Below are 17,758 nucleotides of genomic sequence, written 5' to 3' on the forward strand. Positions count from 1 at the left end.
TGCCACTTGCTCCTGTTAATTGTTACACCAGACTTACATAGCTACCCCTTTAAAAGTTCTCCTCTGATAAGAGACTGACATAAGAGCTAGGAGGATTTGTCTCAAAGCTTGAGCAACCCAACTAGGAATGGAAGGGTTGAAAGTGTTCTAGGCATGCTCATGGTAACTACTTACTTTTAACTTAATTATTTCAGGCATCTCAGAAGGATTAAGGTGGTTATATGGCTTCTGCTGTAGTTTGTTCTTGGACCACTGGTCTCCTGGAGACACTTCTGTAAATAAGTTCTGGCTACATCGAAGTTTGGCTCTACCAAACCAAAACAAAAATTAGCATAAATTGATAAAATACAAACACTGGCAGGAACAGAACTTATATTTATCTGTGCATGTGTATTACCGTATTTTCACGCATATAACGTGCGCGTTATACGTGTTTTTACAAACCGTGCATAACCTTGTGCGGTATACGCGTGAGCGCGCTATATAAAATTTTTTTTACATAGTTCCCCCCCCCCCGACGTCCAATTCATCCCCCTCCGCAGGACCGCTCGCACCCCTACCCTGAAGGACCACTCGCACGCACCCGCACCCCCACCCCGAAGGACCGCTCGCACGCACTCCCACCCACACCCACACCCTGAAGGACCGCTCGCACCCCCACAGCCTCCCGACCCCCCCCATCATGTAGAAGCTCCTACCGGTGTCCTGCTGCTTCCTCTTGGCGGTCCCGGCCCTTCTGTGAGCCCTGCGCCTGCTGCTTCCTCTTCCGGCGGTTCGCCCTTTCTCTAACGTCAAGCCCTCTTGCCCCGCCGACTCCCCGACACGATCGGGGCAAGAGAGAGCTCAAGCTCTCTTGCCCCAGTCAACCGCGGCACCCCCGACACGATCGGGGCAAGAGGGAGCTCAAGCCCTCTTGCCCCTGCCAACGGCGGCACCCCCGACACGATCAGGGCAAGAGGGAGCTCAAGCCCTCTTGCCCCCCCGACATGATCGGGGCAAAAGGGAGCCCAAGCCCTCTTGCCCCGCCAACTCCCCAACCCCCCGACAATATCAGGCCAGGAGGGAGCCCAAACCCTCCGGCGACCCCCTACCCCCACCCCGCACTACATTACGGGCAGGAGGGATCCCAGGCCCTCCTGCCCTAGACACAAACCCCCCTCCCCCCAATGACAGCCCCCCCCAAAGAACCTCCGACCGCCCCCCCAGCCGACCCGCGACCCCCCTGGCTGACCCCCACGACACCCCCACCCCCCTTCCCCGTACCTTTGTGTAGTTGGCCGGACAGACGGGAGCCAAACCCGCCTGTCCGGCAGGCAGCCAACGACGGAATGAGGCTGGATTGGCCCATCCGTCCCAAAGCTCCGCCTACTGGTGGGGCCTAAGGCGCCTGGGCCAATCAGAATAGGCCCGGGAGCCTTAGGTCCCTCCTGGGGGCGGGGCCTTGGGCACATGGTCGGGTTGGGACCATGTGCCTCAGGCCCTGCCCCCAGGAGGGACCTAAGGCTCCCGGGCCTATTCTGATTGGCCCAGGCTCCTTAGGCCCCACCAGTAGCAGAGCTTTGGGACGGATGGGCCAATCCGGCCTCATTCCGTCGTTGGCTGCCTGCCGGACAGGCGGGTTTGGCTCCCTTCTGTCCGGCCAACTACACAAAGGTACGGGGATGGGGGGTGGGGGGGTCGTGGGGGTCGGCCAGGGGGGTCGCAGGTCGGCTGGGGGGGGCGGTCGGAGGTTCTTGGGGGGGGGGAGGCAGTCGTTGGGGGGAGGAGGGTTTGCATTGAGGGCAGGAGGGCCTGGGATCCCTCCTGCCCGTAATGTAGTGCGGGGTGGGGGTAGGGGGTCGCCATGGCCAGGAGGGTTTGGGCTCCCTTCTGGCCCGATATTGTCGGGGAGTTGGCGGGGCAAGAGGGCTTGGGCTCCCTTTTACCCCGATCGTGTCGGGGGGGCAAGAGGGCTTGAGCTCCCTCTTGCCCCGATCGCGTCGGGGGTGCCGCGGTTGGCTGGGGCAAGAGGGCTTGAGCTCCCTCTTGCCCCGATCGTGTCAGGGAGTTGGGGAGTCGGCGGGGCAAGAGGGCTTGGGCTCCCTTTTGCCCCGATCGTGTCGGGGGGGCAAGAGGGCTTGAGCTCCCTCTTGCCCCGATCGTGTCGGGGGTGCCGCGGTTGGCTGGGGCAAGAGGGCTTGAGCTCCTCTTGCCCCGATCGTGTCGGGGAGTCGGCGGGGCAAGAGGGATTGACGTTAGAGAAAGGGCGAACCGCTGGAAGAGGAAGCAGCGCAGGCGCAGGGCTCACGGAAGGGCCGGGACTGCCAAGAGAAAGCAGCAGGACACCGGTAGGAGCTTCTACATGATGGGGGGGGGGGTCGGGAGGCTGTGGGGGTGCGAGCGGTCCTTCAGGATGGGTGTGCGGGTGGGAGTGTGTGCGAGCGGTCCTTCGGGGTGGGGGTGCGAGCAGTCCTTCGGGGGGGGTGAATCGGACATCGGGAGGGGGGCATCAGGCTTTCAGGGTGGGGACAGGACTTCAAGGGGGAGAGGAGAGTCGGGGTGGCCAGAGGAGAGTCGGGGCGGGCGAAAGGAGAGTCGGGCAGCATGCGCGGTATACGGGTGTGCGCAGTATATAAAAATTTATGTACATAAATTTGTGTTTTCCGCACGCTATACCCATGTGCGCGTTTTACACGGGTGCGCGTTATCTACATGAAAATACGGTACTAATCATCACAATTTTCAGAAGGTCACAATTTACATGAAAATCTTCAAAATTAACTTGTACTTTTTCTCAGATATTTTGCCAAAAGATTATCAGTACCAAAGCAATTGTACATTATAGCAAATTCCTCAACTAACATTTAGAAAACTTACACAAAATATGCATGAAAAGATTATCAGTACCAAAGCAATTGTACATTATAGCAAATTCCTCAACTAACATTTAGAAAACTTATACAAAATATGTACGAAAGTTCAGAAAAATGATTATCAAGTTTAACACCTGTTCCTTAGATTGGTAGAGGTACAGAGCATGGCCTTTAGTATAGGGGCTTCAAATGGCATGATGACACAATAGGAGCTGATCTCATACTTTGCACTAACTGTGTTGTGAGTCCAAGTATTAGTAGTGATTGACCTTTCAACAGCCTCAAAAAACAATATTAGCATATACCATTGTCAAAGAATGTCATCTTCAAGCAAACAGAAGTTGCACGACCTAACTTGGAATTTTATATTTTAGCTACAGCCTATCACCTGTTCAATTCAATACAATTTCAATATTACTTTTGTCAGCAATCACCTTACCTCATTTTTTCAAGGCTAGGCTTGGATGGAGTGCTAACCATGGATGCAAGTCCATTGTCACTATCGGAGGAATCTCCTAACCTTCTGTTGATCCAGTCTCGTAAGGGTCTAGAAGAGAGGCCAAAGTATAGTCATCAGCATTCCAGTATTACTAAACAAAGTCCAGAGGCTGGAGAGAGGAGAGAGATCAATGCATGTGCTGTGCCAACAGCAAGCAAGCATACCTTATAAATGGAATGGCCATAAAAAACTTGTTAGGTGCCAAACCAAGTTTGGACTTCGGAGTCATGTCATTTCTATGGCATGGCAATTTTTCGATGGGAAACCAGTCAATGTTCTGAAATTTAAAGAGAGATGATACTTTTACTAGTCAAATGACAAATGTTTAAATAGAGAGAACTGGCAGAATTCATCTATCACCCTGTAAATAGGTGGAAGAATACCTATACACATCCACCAGATCTACTCAATATGCCAACATTAATGCTATTTACAGCAGTTTCCCCTAAAGTCAACTGGATGTCTATAAACATCTTCAATTTAATTTGGGGACATCAACAAGTTAGAATAAAGAGTAAGTGGTTTTGTTCAAACAAGTAGCTATAAAAGATGGTGTCAGCCTCCTCATGACTTGAGTGTCACCATCAACAGCACTATTAAGGTAAAAAAGTCATGCATATCTAACCAAAAGGAAAAAGACACGAACCAAAAAACAATCTTCTTCAAAATTTCAACCAAAGCTTTTCCTTAAAAAAGTCCTTGTAAGCAGTTAAACAGCTTTGTGTAGTTGCTTTAAAGTTAAGCGCAATAAGTTTGATTTAAGCTGCTTTATGTGGAGTTTATATACAGGTACTAGCTGATGCCCCGGCGTTGCACGGGTATTTAATTATAGCAATAACACAGTAAATGGATTGAAATAAAGATACTTTATAGTGGTGAATGAAATTATTTTTTTACAGCTTTATAAAAAGTACAATATTCAAATTATAATGTGAAATATTTGACAAAATGAATACAATACAACTAACACAAAACTTGATTATAAACAACATTTTTAGTTTCACCTCCAGGAGCAAGAACATATAAATTCTTGAACCCACCCTTGATCAAGCAACATAGAGTTGTCCATGGGAAAAACAGGGGGATCTTAAATCCACTCCACAGTATGTAATAGTCTGTCCCTGTGATTTGTTGATTGTGATAGAGAATGCAAGTCTCACTGGAATTTGCAATCTCTTAAACTGAAAAGGAAGATCTGTTGGAATAAGTGGCATCCAAAAGTTTCAGTATTGATTTAAACAACTCAATATGTGGAAACTCAGGTTGAAAAGAAACTCCATGCAGTTTTTTCCCGGTTCAGAATGGAACCTGTGTTCCTAGTTCAGCATATGTGAGTACTCATGTAATGTAATAACATTATGAACTGGGGTGCATGAAGGAAACAGTTACAAACACAGTTAGAACATACAAACTCTATATGTATGGTGTCCGTGGTAGAATAGAAACGATGTCCCTAGTGGTTATAGTGTCATAGAAAGTGTTTTATAGTTGGAATTACTGTGAGAATGGCAGCTTTTTACATTTTTTCCATTGACATGAATGGGTGAAATCTGATTTTTTGTTTGTAGCTCCGCCCACGTGTGCAGGTGAGCCGCGAGACCCCCAGAACATATCACCCCAGGTAGTGAGGGATCTGCATACCAAGTATCGTTCAAATCAGTCAAGCCGTTTTTGAATTACTGTGAGAATGGCAGGTTTTTACATTTTTTCCATTGACATGAATGGGTGAAATCTGATTTTCTGTTTGTAGCTCCGCCCACGTGTGCAGGTGGGCCGCGAGACCCCCAGAACATATCACCCCAGGTAGTGAGGGATCTGCATACCAAGTTACGTTCAAATCGGTCAAGTCGTTTTTGAATTACTGTGAGAATGGCAGCTTTTTACATTTTTTCCATTGACATGAATGGGTGAAATGTGATTTTCTGTTTGTAGCTCCGCCCACGTGTGCAGGTGGGCCGCGAGACCCCCAGAACATATCACCCCAGGTAGTTGGAATTACTGTGAGAATGGCAGCTTTTTACATTTTTTCCATTGACATGAATGGGTGAAATCTGATTTTCTGTTTGTAGCTCCGCCCATGTGTGCAGGTGGGCCGCGAGACCCCCAGAACATATCACCCCAGGTAGTGAGGGATCTGCATACCAAGTTTCGTTCAAATCGGTCAAGCCGTTTTTGAATTACTGTGAGAATGGCAGCTTTTTACATTTTTTCCATTAACATGAATGGGTGAAATCTGATTATCTGTTTGTAGCTCCGCCCACGTGTGCAGGTGGGCCGCGAGACCCCCAGAACATATCATCCCAGGTAGTGAGGGATCTGCATACCAAGCTTTGTTCAAATCGGTCAAGCCGTTTTTGCGTGATCGCGGCACATACACACACACATACCTCCGATTTTATATATGTAGATAAACGCATTTTTTCCCCCACTTAAAACATGAAGTATAAAGGACTCGCATAATTTTGATTTCACTTACGTTTCATGCTTATCTAGATTTGGGAATGGTAACAGAGGAATGGAGAAGGGAAGATGTGGACCCTCTCCAATAACATGGAAGCAAAGAAGCGGTAGGGAACTACAAGCCAGTAAGTCTGACTTTTGTGGTAAGTAAATTAATGGAAACGCTTTTCAAACAGAGGTCTTCAGCTCAACTCTCCCTCTCCCCTTCAATCCGTGCAAAACTCTGTTGCACAACTCATATTCCACAAGAGTTGCCATACTCACATTACCCCTCTCCTTGTCACTTCATTGGCTCCCCATCCATTTCAGAATACAATTCAAACTCTTCTTACTGACTTATAAGTGCATTCACTCTGGAGTCCCTCAATATCGCTCTTCACTTATCACCATCTATGTTCCCTCCCCCCCCCCGTGAACTCCGCACATCAGGCATTTCTGCTAATCCATACCCTCCACTGCCAACTCCAGACTCCATCCCTACTATTTTACTGCACAGTATGCATGGAACAGACTGCCCGAGTCATTACGTCAGGCTCCTTCTCTAGCAGTATTTAAATCCAAGTTTAAAGCCCACTTTTTTGAGGCTGCTTTCAACTTCCAACTCACACTCATAGTAAAATTACCTAAGTCCATCCTATCATTCTCTCTGCAAAAACTCCCCAACCTCTATATGACCTGCCTGTCCAAATTAGACTAAGCTTTTTTGAGCTGGGACTGTCTATTACATGTCAAATGTACAGCACTGTGTACATCTTTCAGCGCTATAAAAATGATAAATAGTACTAGTAGAACAGTGAAGTTTCTGGAACTCAATGAATTACAGTGCAAAAACTTCCTGTGATCTGGCCAGTTCATATTAATAGAAATGTGCATATAATAAGTTCAATGCATATCTCACCAATATTCCAGTTAAATCATTAAAGGACCTCAATGGCACCACTTAAAGCTCAAGCATCTCATCGCTTTAAGTGCCCACTCTTCATCGGTATCTTATCTTATAATTTACTATCCTTATCCTATACTTTATTTATATTTTCCTTATTTAAATTATATAATCAAAGCGGGTATATGTCTCCTGACACAAGATAATGAAGTAAACAGGCCTGATTATATTTCTGCATATATTTCTGCACATCTGGGACATCCATCTCACCATGGGACCAAGACCCCAACAAATAACAGAAAGCCATACAAGGCTTCTTACCCCCTCCCCCCACACACAACTGAAAAATCTAGACAAAAGTCTGTACAACTCCCAAAGATCTTTGTTTAATAAGCAGAAGGGCAAAAGCTGCAGGACATAGTTTGGGAAAACTATCATATTAAATAACTGAATTCTTCCATGCAGAGATAGAGGAACAAATTTCCAATTATCCAAATGGTGGCGAGTATAATTCATCAGCAAAGTCAGATTAATCTTTAAGTTGTATGGTAGATGATGTTAATTGCACCTCAAGATATATTTTTTTAAAAAAGGCCCATTTCAAAGAAACATGACGGCAGATAAAGGCCAAATGGTCCATCTAGCCTGCCCATCCACAGACTATCTCTTAATCTCTCTCTGAGAGATCCCATGTGCCTATCCCAGGACCTCTTGAATTCAGACAGTCTCTGTTTCCATCACCTCTTCCGGGAGACTGCTCCACACATCTACCACCCTTTCTGTAAAAAAGTATTTCTTCAGATTACTCCGGAGCCTATCACCTCTTAACTTCATCCTATGCCCTCTCTGTGAGCTGCGCGACCAGGCAGGAAGCGCAAAGGTCACGCTCCTGCGTTGTGCGTTGCTCTTCTAAGACAAAGGCAGCCATCCAGGAGACGACACTGGATCACCGCCACTAAAAAAGGTACCGTGGAGGAGACTGTGGGCGGCTTCGGGCTTCCCAGCACCAGATGCTCCAGACGCACCTACATGTAGAGGAGGAAAAACCAAGAAAAAAAAACTCTGAACCAAATTTTTTTTCTTAGTTTTTCCTCCTCTACAGGTGGGTGCATCTTATGGTCTGAAAAATACGGTAATTTCAGAACATACTTTTTCACAGAAAGAATAGTGAATACATGGAACCACATCCTGGTGCCGACGCTGGAGACAAAAAGTGTGTATGAAGGAGAGGATAGTAGAAGTGCATGGTTAGGCAGACTAGATAGGCCAAATGGTCTTTATCTGCCTTTCATTTTTCTCTGTTTCTATGAGATTTTTGGGTCCAGTGAAAAACAGAAAAATGGTCTTTCAAGATATATGTCTGCTAAGACAGAAGTCTAGGGTTCCCTTTATTTCCTTTCTTATATTGTGAATCAAGTAAATGTCTCCCATTTGGAGGCACTGTCATCTTAAATCAAAATCTATCACAATGACTATTCAAACCAAGGTTAACCATACCTCTAACCATACCTCTATGATCAGACTCCTTGAGTAAATACTGAATCTACAGAATGAAAGGTCTGTATTTCACTAGCCTTGTTCTAAAAGAACTTCATTATTTTCTTTAAATTTGATAACAAATACCCGGATTTCTCTTCTTGTTTTAGGGTTGAACTTTGTGTCCTTTGGAACCCCTGGAATGATGTACAAGCGTGCCAATTGATCGTTGATTCTCAGTTCTATGTAGTCATTAATGCACATTCGTTCTTTGATGTCAAAACCAGTTTCTTCAAACACCTGGATGTAGAACAGACAGATTATAAATTAGAATCTATTGGAGAAGGGCTTCCATAAATGTGCAACTCATTTAACCAGATAAGATGTGCCATTAATACAAAAGGTTTTCATATTTTCATGTGCCATCAACTGGTATCTCATAAGATGCTATAGAGATAATACAAAGTTGCCTACATGTAACAGGTGTACTCTGAAGAAAGAAGGATGACATCATCTAGTGGAGTCAAAACCATTGTCCAGGTAAAAAAAAAAAAAAAAAGCATCACTAGCTCCTAACTTGTTTGCCTATCTAGTGTTAATGATACCATGAAGTGCAGCACAACAAAGAAAAATGGGGAGACCCAATGATCCACAGTGAAAACAATCCACCGATGAAAACAAAAACAAAAACTGTGGATACAGATAATTTATTAAACACTGACATATAAAACCATGAAAATTCAATTTAAAAAGTACAATGGTAAAAAATACTGTGATGAAAATCCAACCGGACCCTACACGGTCCGTGTTTCGGCGAACACACTTTCCTCAGGGATCCAATGGTTTGAAACCTCACTTATAAAGAATTGAACTGAAAACATTCTATTGTCTTTAAAAATGTGAGCAAAGAACACTGCAGACAAGCTGAAGTAGCATGGTTTTATATGTCAGCGTTTAATAAATTATCTCCAGAACATCTGTATCCACAGTTTTGTTTTCATTAATGATACCATGCTGTTATACTTACAATGGGCTACCTTGAAGAGGCAAGTGAATTTCGAGAGGACAACAAAGGATCAAATTAACATAGTAACTTTTCTCTTTCCAAGAACTAGCAGGATATTTTTCTATCCAATGTTTTGACTAAAAATCCCACCCTTAAAAACAGAGAGTCTTCAGGGCAGTTCACCATATAAAACCAATAATATACAAGTTGTCACCTTAATGTTATAAAGTTTTAAAAGGCAAAGTACCTGCTCCTAACATTTAAGTTTATTGATTAATTTGATATACAGCCCTTTCTGACAATGCTAATTAGAATGGTTTACAATTCTAACAGATTAATAGAAAAGGAATGCCAATATGGCCATACATCAGGGATATTATAAGAAGTTTCTGAAATCATCTGTATTTTCTCCTTACTTACCGATTGAAGGCAATTGTGACTTTTTACCAGGCCTCCACAATGAGGCTTTCAGACGCTGGTCTACTCAGGGATTAGAGTTTATATTTCAACTGTTCAATGAAGCGGGACAATTGGCTTCTTTTACCTCTTTACAAATTATATTTGACTTGCCAGCTACAGATATTTTTGCTTACTACCAAATCCAACACTATGTACATTCCTTGCCAGCTTGTCATTTGGTGGAGGACTGTCGAGAGACAATATCTGAACTTTTTAGTCTACCTGCGCAACAATTGATCCCATTGTGGGCTTACGGGACGCTCAACCTAGCCCTAATTTTGACCTTTTAGCAGCCTCGTGGGCAGAGGATTTACAGTGCTCCTTGACTGCATTGACGTACAAAAAGTGCTCAAACAGATGAGATGGATATCTGTTAATGTATTACACTGGGAACTTCAACTAGTTTGTTTTCAGTCTTTTTATTTCTCCCATGAGAGCATATCGGATGGGTATTACGCCAGTTCATACATGCCCTAAATGTCATGGTGCTACTGCCTCTCTGGGACACATGTTCTGGTCCTGCCCGACTATATTTCAATTTTGGCAAAAATTGGGTCACTATACTACATCTTTCTGGGGCCGGCAATGGAAGCCAGCTCTGAGAGCGCTTTTTGGACATTATATTATTACATCACTGAAACCTAAAGGCATGTCAGCGTTTATTGCCAGGGTGATGCTTTTTGGTAAGAAATCCTCTTCAAACAATCAAATGAATTCGGAAGGAAATCAAAGCAATAAAATGCACTAATTCAGTGGAGTAGCAAAGACAAGACAGTTGTTTTTTTTAGTTCAATATTTTTTATTGATTTTTTTTTTGAAAAAATATAGGGAACAGTTCAAGTACATGGTATCAAAATATAAAACAAAACATTTAGTATAACTAATATTCAGTTACATTGTGCAATGTAGAATTGAATCGTTTTAAAAGATCTAAAGTACTAGGACTGTTCATGAAAAATTAGTAAAAGGAAAGATAAGAGGAAAGAGAAATTGAAGGAAGAAAAAGAAGAGGAAGAGGAAGAAGAAGAAGAGAGGAGTGTCTATGAAATAGATTTAACATATGAGTCCAGGAATTTCCAGGGTGATTTACATTGTATCAAATTTTTGGAAAGTCGAATTATATTTTTCTTTTCATAAGCATAAGATTCAAATTTATGATACATGCTCAAAGAATTCCACCAGAAGGTATAGTTTAGTAATGAAGAGGACTTCCAATTTTTCAAGATGTGCATAAGGGCAGTCACAAACATTGCATCAATGAGTTTAGGAGGACAGTTAGACTGTGTAAAACAAGGGTGTTGAGATCGGAGAATTATAGTGTCAAAGGAAATTTCTTCTGAACAATTGGTAATAGACTTTATGGTGTCCCAAATGCACGTCCAAAAGGAACGAACTTGAGCACAATGGAAAAGCATGTGATCAAGAGTCCCAACTTCTTTCATACAGTTCCAACATATAGAGTCTTGTTTTAGGTTAGCTTTCCATATCCGAAAAGGTGTCCATACCGCATTCCACATAATGATAGACAAGACAGTTGTATTGATAACTTGTTATGGGATATCAGAATGACCTTTCAAGCATTTTAACTTGTCAGGTCTGTCAATCCTCATTCATCCCTTGTTATCTTAGTTTTCTTATTTTTTCATTATTTTATTTTATCATTAAATATAAGTGTAAATATTTTAAATATTTTTAAATAACTTAGCTTTTAAATAGTGTTAGTTTATGCTTCCAGCACATATCCAACGCATTTAACAAATGCTCCCCAATTGCCGCCAACGCATTTCGCCACTCTTTGTCGAGGCTGGGGATACTGAATAGATTTACATTGCTGTCTACAATGCCGATGGCCCGATGGTTAAGGTTTTTTGGAGACAGGTGATCCGTTATTTGGAATACCTGCTGGGACTTTCGATTCCTATATCCCCTGCGGGATTTCTTCTCGATAAATATGAGGCCTTCCATTTATCAGCCACATCAGGGCAATTATTGTTCGGCAAGTAGGTTTCCTAGCTAAAAAGATCGTTATGCAACAATGTGACTGTAAGGCTCATATCCAGAAACTAGATAAAAAAAAAAAAACCCAAAGCTTACCACCAAGACCACATTGAAGAACCACCACCTCTAAGGAACGTACATAATGCTGTAACTGCAAATAGAAAAAAGTGATCAAAGGCCAAAATCCCATCCCGCTGTTGAAACTCCCGCCAGGGAAACAAAGAACCATCCAGACGAAGTACATGTTCCAATAGGGTTATGCCAGCCTGCCCCCAACGCAGAAAGGAGGAGCTATCCCTTCCCGGAGCAAACTGAAGATTCCCTTGAATCGACAGTTGATCTTCTTCTCAAATTTAAAACTAGACTCGTAAACACTCCAGCATTTATCAATAAATTCCTTACTCCCTACATCCCATCAAGGACATTAAGATCGAATACTAGAACCTATTAGAAATACCTTCCATCCGCGAAATTGTTTATGATACTACCCGTAAGACAATCTTTTCAGTCACAGCCCCATCACTCTGGAATGCTATGCCCCTTGACCTTAGAATCATCTTTGGAAAAATTCAAATCCAAACTCAAGACCTTTCTATTCAAAGAAACATACAGTACATGACATTGAAAGCAGTAGTCAAGGATGAATAATCCTTCCAAAAGAGCTCTTCCCCTTCTATTGCGATGCTCCTTTACCCTTCCTCTCTTTCATATCTTTTTTTTTTAATCTTGATGTAATTTTATACCCCCTACCCCTCTTTCCCTCCGTATCTCATTAGTTTCATGTTGTCTGTATTATCCCACCCACCCCTTTTTTTAAAAAATACAACTGGTTTTAATTTTTTAATATTTATCAACTGCATTGTAAACCATTTAGATAGTCTAGATAGACGGTATATCAAGTAACCAATAAACTTGATGGAAAAGGAGAGGAAAGAGTACTAAATACTGAGACCTGCAACAGGTGGCCTGGTGTTATCCAAGCGGCTTTAGGTACACAGGAGGATGTGGAAATACATGGAATAAGAAACTATATTGTAATGATGGGCTGCATCTTACTATTACAGGTAAAAGGATCCTTGCTGAGAAATTCAGGCACTATGTTTCTAGGCATTTAAATTAGAAGACAGGGGTGGCATATGTATGCAGGACACTTATGGTGGCCACCCCCAGCAAAAGACAAGATGTGACTGTAGTAAGGTTAGCAATATACACACCAATATTAGCAATACACTTCTTAGCAAGATAACAGGAAGTGAGACTAAACAAAAAAACTAGACAAAAAATAAATTTGTCACAGGAAAGTAGCTGGAACGCAATGACCACAAACGCTCGCAGTCTAGTAACAAAAATCATGACCTGAAAGCCCTAATGTTAGAGGCAGACTTGGATATTGTAGTGATCACAGAAACATGGTTCAATGATTCCCATGGATGGGACGCAAACATACTGGGCAATGTTACTGGGTTACTGTAGATGGGCAGACTAAATGGGCCATTTGACCTTTATCTGTTATCATGTTTCTATGATGGCAAAGCTGAAGTAGATTTTCCTGTCATTGTTGAGGCATGAATGCTCTGAGCTGTATGGTGTCTAAGAGAGCTCCTATGAACTGAAGAGTCTGAGATGGATTGAAGTTGAGATTTTGGAAAGTTGACTTTGAACCCTAAATGTTGAAACATAAGAAACATGATGGCAAATAAAGGCCAAATGGCCCATCTAGTCTGCCCATCTGTAGTAAACATTATCTCTTACTCTCTCTGAGAGATCCCATGTGCCTATCCCAGGCCCTCTTGAATTCAGACACAGTTTCTGTCTCTACCACCTCTTCTGGGAGACTGTTCCATGCATCTACCACCCTTTCTGTAAAATAGTATTTCCTTAGATTACTCCGGAGCCTATCACCTCTTAACTTCATCCTATGCCCTCTCATAGCAGAGTTTCCTTTCAAATGAGAGACTCGACTCGTGCATTTGCATTGCATAGGTATTTAAACATCTCTATCATATCTCCCCTCTCCCACCTTTCCTCCAAAATATACAAATTGAGATCTTTAAGCCTATCCCCATATACCTTATGATGAAGACCATGCACCATTTTAGTAGTCTTCCTTTAGATCAACTCCATCTTTTTTATATCTTTTTGAAGGTGCAGCTTCCAGAATTCTACACAATATTCTAAATGAGATCTCACCAAAGTCTTATACAGGGGCATCAATACCTCATTTTTCCTACTGGCCATACCTCTCCCTATGCAATCTAGCATCCTTCTAGCTTTCGCCATCACCTTTTCAACCATCACATACAATCACACCCAAGTCTCGCTCTATACTAACTGCAAGAGAATGTGGTGTATATTTTGAAATGTACTTGTAACAAGCTTTAAGTAGGGAAAACTATCAAAAATTTACATGTTCATTTGAATAAGTACTAGCTTTTATTACGCACCAGAAATTGGGGGCTCCTTTGGTTTCTCACTGTTTTACTCTTCAACATGATATTACTCCGTTTTGTTGTCTGGCTATTAACATATTCCTGCTCATCGAGGTGGTAATCAAAACAAAAGGCTCATCCAACAAAAACAAAATTCAGCAATTTATTTCTGGGTTGAATGTGAACATATCTATGATTTGATAATACTCAAATCAACGTTTGAGTTTGATTTCAGCAAAACATTTGATGATATTTCTTTTTTTGACTGGTCCATATAGATTGGTTCTTTTAACCAGTAGCCATTTCGTGGTTTTTACAGCAAGAGAACCATGGACGTTTGAATGATTATATTCTGTTTTGTGCGTTCTAAAACTTGGATAACTTATTGACCATGTTGAAAGTTATCTCTACATTAAAAATGATTTGTTTTGTTATAGAACTGTGCACTTTTGCTAGTTTTATAACACATTCATGACAACATTGTTATTTCCCTTGAAGAAGCCACTGGTGAAATGGAGGTGCTCCATTAGAAAGATAATTGATTAAATCTACAGCACTTATGAAAAAAATATTATGGACTTAAAATTTAAATTTGTTTGTGTTTTGCAGTGCATGGTTTTGATTATTCAAAAATTATACATCATGTTATTGGGATTTTGCATGATAGAAATGTGGAGTTAAAAATAAATTATTTTGGAGGTTTTTGACCAATGACTGAATGGGATCTTTGGTGTCAGCACTGTGTAGGTAGACAGTGGACAACACAGTCCGACAGTGATCTTTCTTCCTTTTCTTCTAGATTCATCTAATATCAACGTTAACATATAAAAAAAACTTAAGTAAGTTTACGTTTGAAGCCAAATTTTGATTATGTTGCTAAGATATTAGACATTGAAACTTTAAAAGTTCAATTTTGTAGGTATGATGTAAGCCTCCCTGTCACACCTATAGAGGCTGGACTTTGGAGCAGAAGCACACAGTGGATTAAGCTGAATGCTGCAAAGAGATCTAAACAAACAACTAAAGAGATAAACCAATTATCCAATTTGCCATGTATTTCACTTAGTAGCATGGCTACTACTGTTTCTATGAAATATCCCATATGGAACACAGATTGTAGTGGAAGCATATAGCTGGTTAGTATGCAAAGTCTTTGTGAGGGTTCTCTATCTACTGGAGTCTCAACTTCAATTCAAATTGGTGCAAGATTTCTCCCCAGTACATTAGAAATGGTGCATTATTCTTACAAAATATAAAGCCATGCGCAACTAAAACACAAAAATGAAGTTCATCTTTTTTTTTTTATTTTGTTGAAGAAAATTTTATTACATGTGGAAGGCCCAGATACAATTTATAGTTAAGACTCGCATAACTGTGACATCTTTATAAAATTAATGTGATCTCTCTGGGTGCACTGAGTAAGAAGAAATAATTTTTGAACTCTACTTTTGATATTGATCATGACTATAACCAACCATTTATAGCCTGAACAACATTACAATGTTATTAAACTCACTTCTCTGGCAGCACAGTCATGTGGCGCTTCTTCTTTATTCACTTTTCCTTTTGGAAAGCCCCAACCAGACTTGGCAAGATAGCCTTGCACCAGCAGTACCTGCAAAATCCAAAGCACATACAGTAGTAAAGCAGTTACAGGTTTTCCAATGTCTTTGTGTGGAAATAGGGGTGGCAAAACACATGTAAACAACTTATTCAGTTAAATCAGTATTAAGATATCACCTGTTGACCTTCATTTCTTCATATCTAAACAAATATAAAGAGCAGATCAGATCAGAAAAAGACATTTTCTGGCTTGCATGCCGAAGAGAAAACTGAAGGGGGTAGCAGAGCCTTCTAAAGGCAGAATTCAAAACCCAGAATAGATTCCTTTTGCATGGCAAGAATACCCTACTGTCCAGAACTACACATCTACTGCAAAAGAAATATATAGTACACACACACATACATTTGGTAGTGCAGTGGCTCAAGAATCAGGGAACTGGGTTTGATTCCTTCTACAACTCATTGTGGCTCTGGGCAAGTCACTTACCCTCCAGTGCCCCAAACGCAAATAAGTACTGGCATGCAAACTGCTTAATTGTAAGTATAGAAAGGCAATACATCAAATCCCATTCCCTTTAATTTTGTTGAATTGCCTCAGTTGAAAATGTTTGTTGATCAAATTACTTAAAGGAACAAGTTACAGCTGCCTCTAGTGAAATTAAAGTCTAGACCTCAAAACCTGGACATTGTAGTAGTCACAGACCAGCATGATAAACATTTCTGAAGCTAAAACTACTACTAATCATTTATATAGTGCTATTAGACCTAAGCAAAGCTGTACACATCACAGGCATGTGAAAAAATTAGGACACCCTATGAAATATTCAGTTCTTTCTTAAGAAATGTTCACATATTGATGTCAAATCTTTTATTTATCTCTGGAAAAGAAAGTGATGTAATTGCAGAAATGTGTATTCAGGAATAAATTAGGACACCCTACACCCTAATAGCTAGTATTACCCTCTTTGGCTGAAATAGCTACAGTGAGTCACTTCTTGCAGCTATCTACCAGTCTCTGACACTGGTCTGAGGAAAGTTTGACCTGCTCCTCCATGCAGAATTATTTAAGCTGTGAGATATTTGAGGGTTTTCTTGCATGTACAGCATCTCAATGGGATTATGATCAGAGCTTTGACTTGGTCACTCCAGGACTCTCCATTTCTGTTTTCAGCTAGTCCTTGGAGGATTTACTGGTAGGTTTTGGGTCACTGTCATGTTGCAGGGTCCAGTTCCGCTTCAATTTTCTTACAGATGGTCTCACGTGTTCCTCAAACACCCTCTGATGCATGGTAGAATTCACGATGGATTCTATGATGGTGAGCTGGCCAGGTCCTGTTGCAGCAAAGCATCCCCAAACCATGACACTTCCACCTCCATACTTCACAGTTGGTATGAGGTTCTTTTCCTGGAATGCTGTACGCCAAACATGTCCTCTTTTATGGTGTCCAAATAATTAAATTCTAGACTCATCTGTCCATAGAACACTATTCCAGAAATCCTGGTGTTTGTCTACGTTCTCTCTGGTAAATTTCAGTCTGCCCTTGATGTTTCTCTTAGAGAGCAAAGGTTTCCTCCTTGCACACCTCCCATGCAAGTTAAATTTGTGCAGTCTCTTTCTGATTGTAGAGGTATGCACTTTCACATCAACAGTAGCAAGAGCCTGCTGTAGGTCCGGGATGACAATTTAGGGGTTTTGGAATCTTCCTTTAGCATCCTGCAGTCTGCTCTGAGGGTCAACTTGCTTGGACAGCCAGACCTGGGCATGTTGGCAGTTGTTTGGAAAGTCCTCCACTTGTACACTTTTTACGGACTGTAGAATGGCTAATATCAAATTCTTTCAAGATCTTTTTAAATCCCTTACCAGATTTATAAGCTGCTACAATCTTCTTTCTGAAGGCCTCAGACAGCTCTTTTGATCTCACCATGGTGTTCTCTCTCACCACAGCAGTCATGAGCACACCAAACTAAATGTCTGAGGTTTAAGTAGGGTGAACCTCCTTTAAAATGCTGAGTAACGATGTTCTAATCATGTGTACCTGATGTGATACACCTGTGTGTGATTTGAGCCACTTTAAGTGGGAGGATATGTGGAGGTATCCTAATTTATTCCTCAGTTAGAATACATATTTTTGT

The 17,758-nt window shown here is 41.7% G+C and overlaps 1 protein-coding gene across 6 annotated transcripts in view; it reads right to left on the minus strand.

Annotated features, from left to right (window-relative positions):
- DCP2 (decapping mRNA 2) overlaps positions 1–17,758 on the minus strand; it is a 95,654-nt gene that overhangs the window by 30,488 nt on the left and 47,408 nt on the right. For all 6 annotated transcript variants that reach the window (XM_033929095.1, XM_033929096.1, XM_033929094.1 and 3 more), the window contains 5 exons: positions 15,579–15,677; positions 8,318–8,470; positions 3,516–3,628; positions 3,292–3,399; positions 175–307 (listed from right to left, as the gene is read on the minus strand). In XM_033929095.1, the coding sequence (XP_033784986.1) occupies positions 175–307; positions 3,292–3,399; positions 3,516–3,628; positions 8,318–8,470; positions 15,579–15,677 (606 nt within the window). The remainder of the gene's footprint in view (positions 1–174; positions 308–3,291; positions 3,400–3,515; positions 3,629–8,317; positions 8,471–15,578; positions 15,678–17,758) is intronic.

This window comes from Geotrypetes seraphini, chromosome 1 (genome assembly GCF_902459505.1).
Source record: "Geotrypetes seraphini chromosome 1, aGeoSer1.1, whole genome shotgun sequence".
NCBI classification, from domain to species: Eukaryota; Metazoa; Chordata; class Amphibia; order Gymnophiona; family Dermophiidae; genus Geotrypetes; species Geotrypetes seraphini.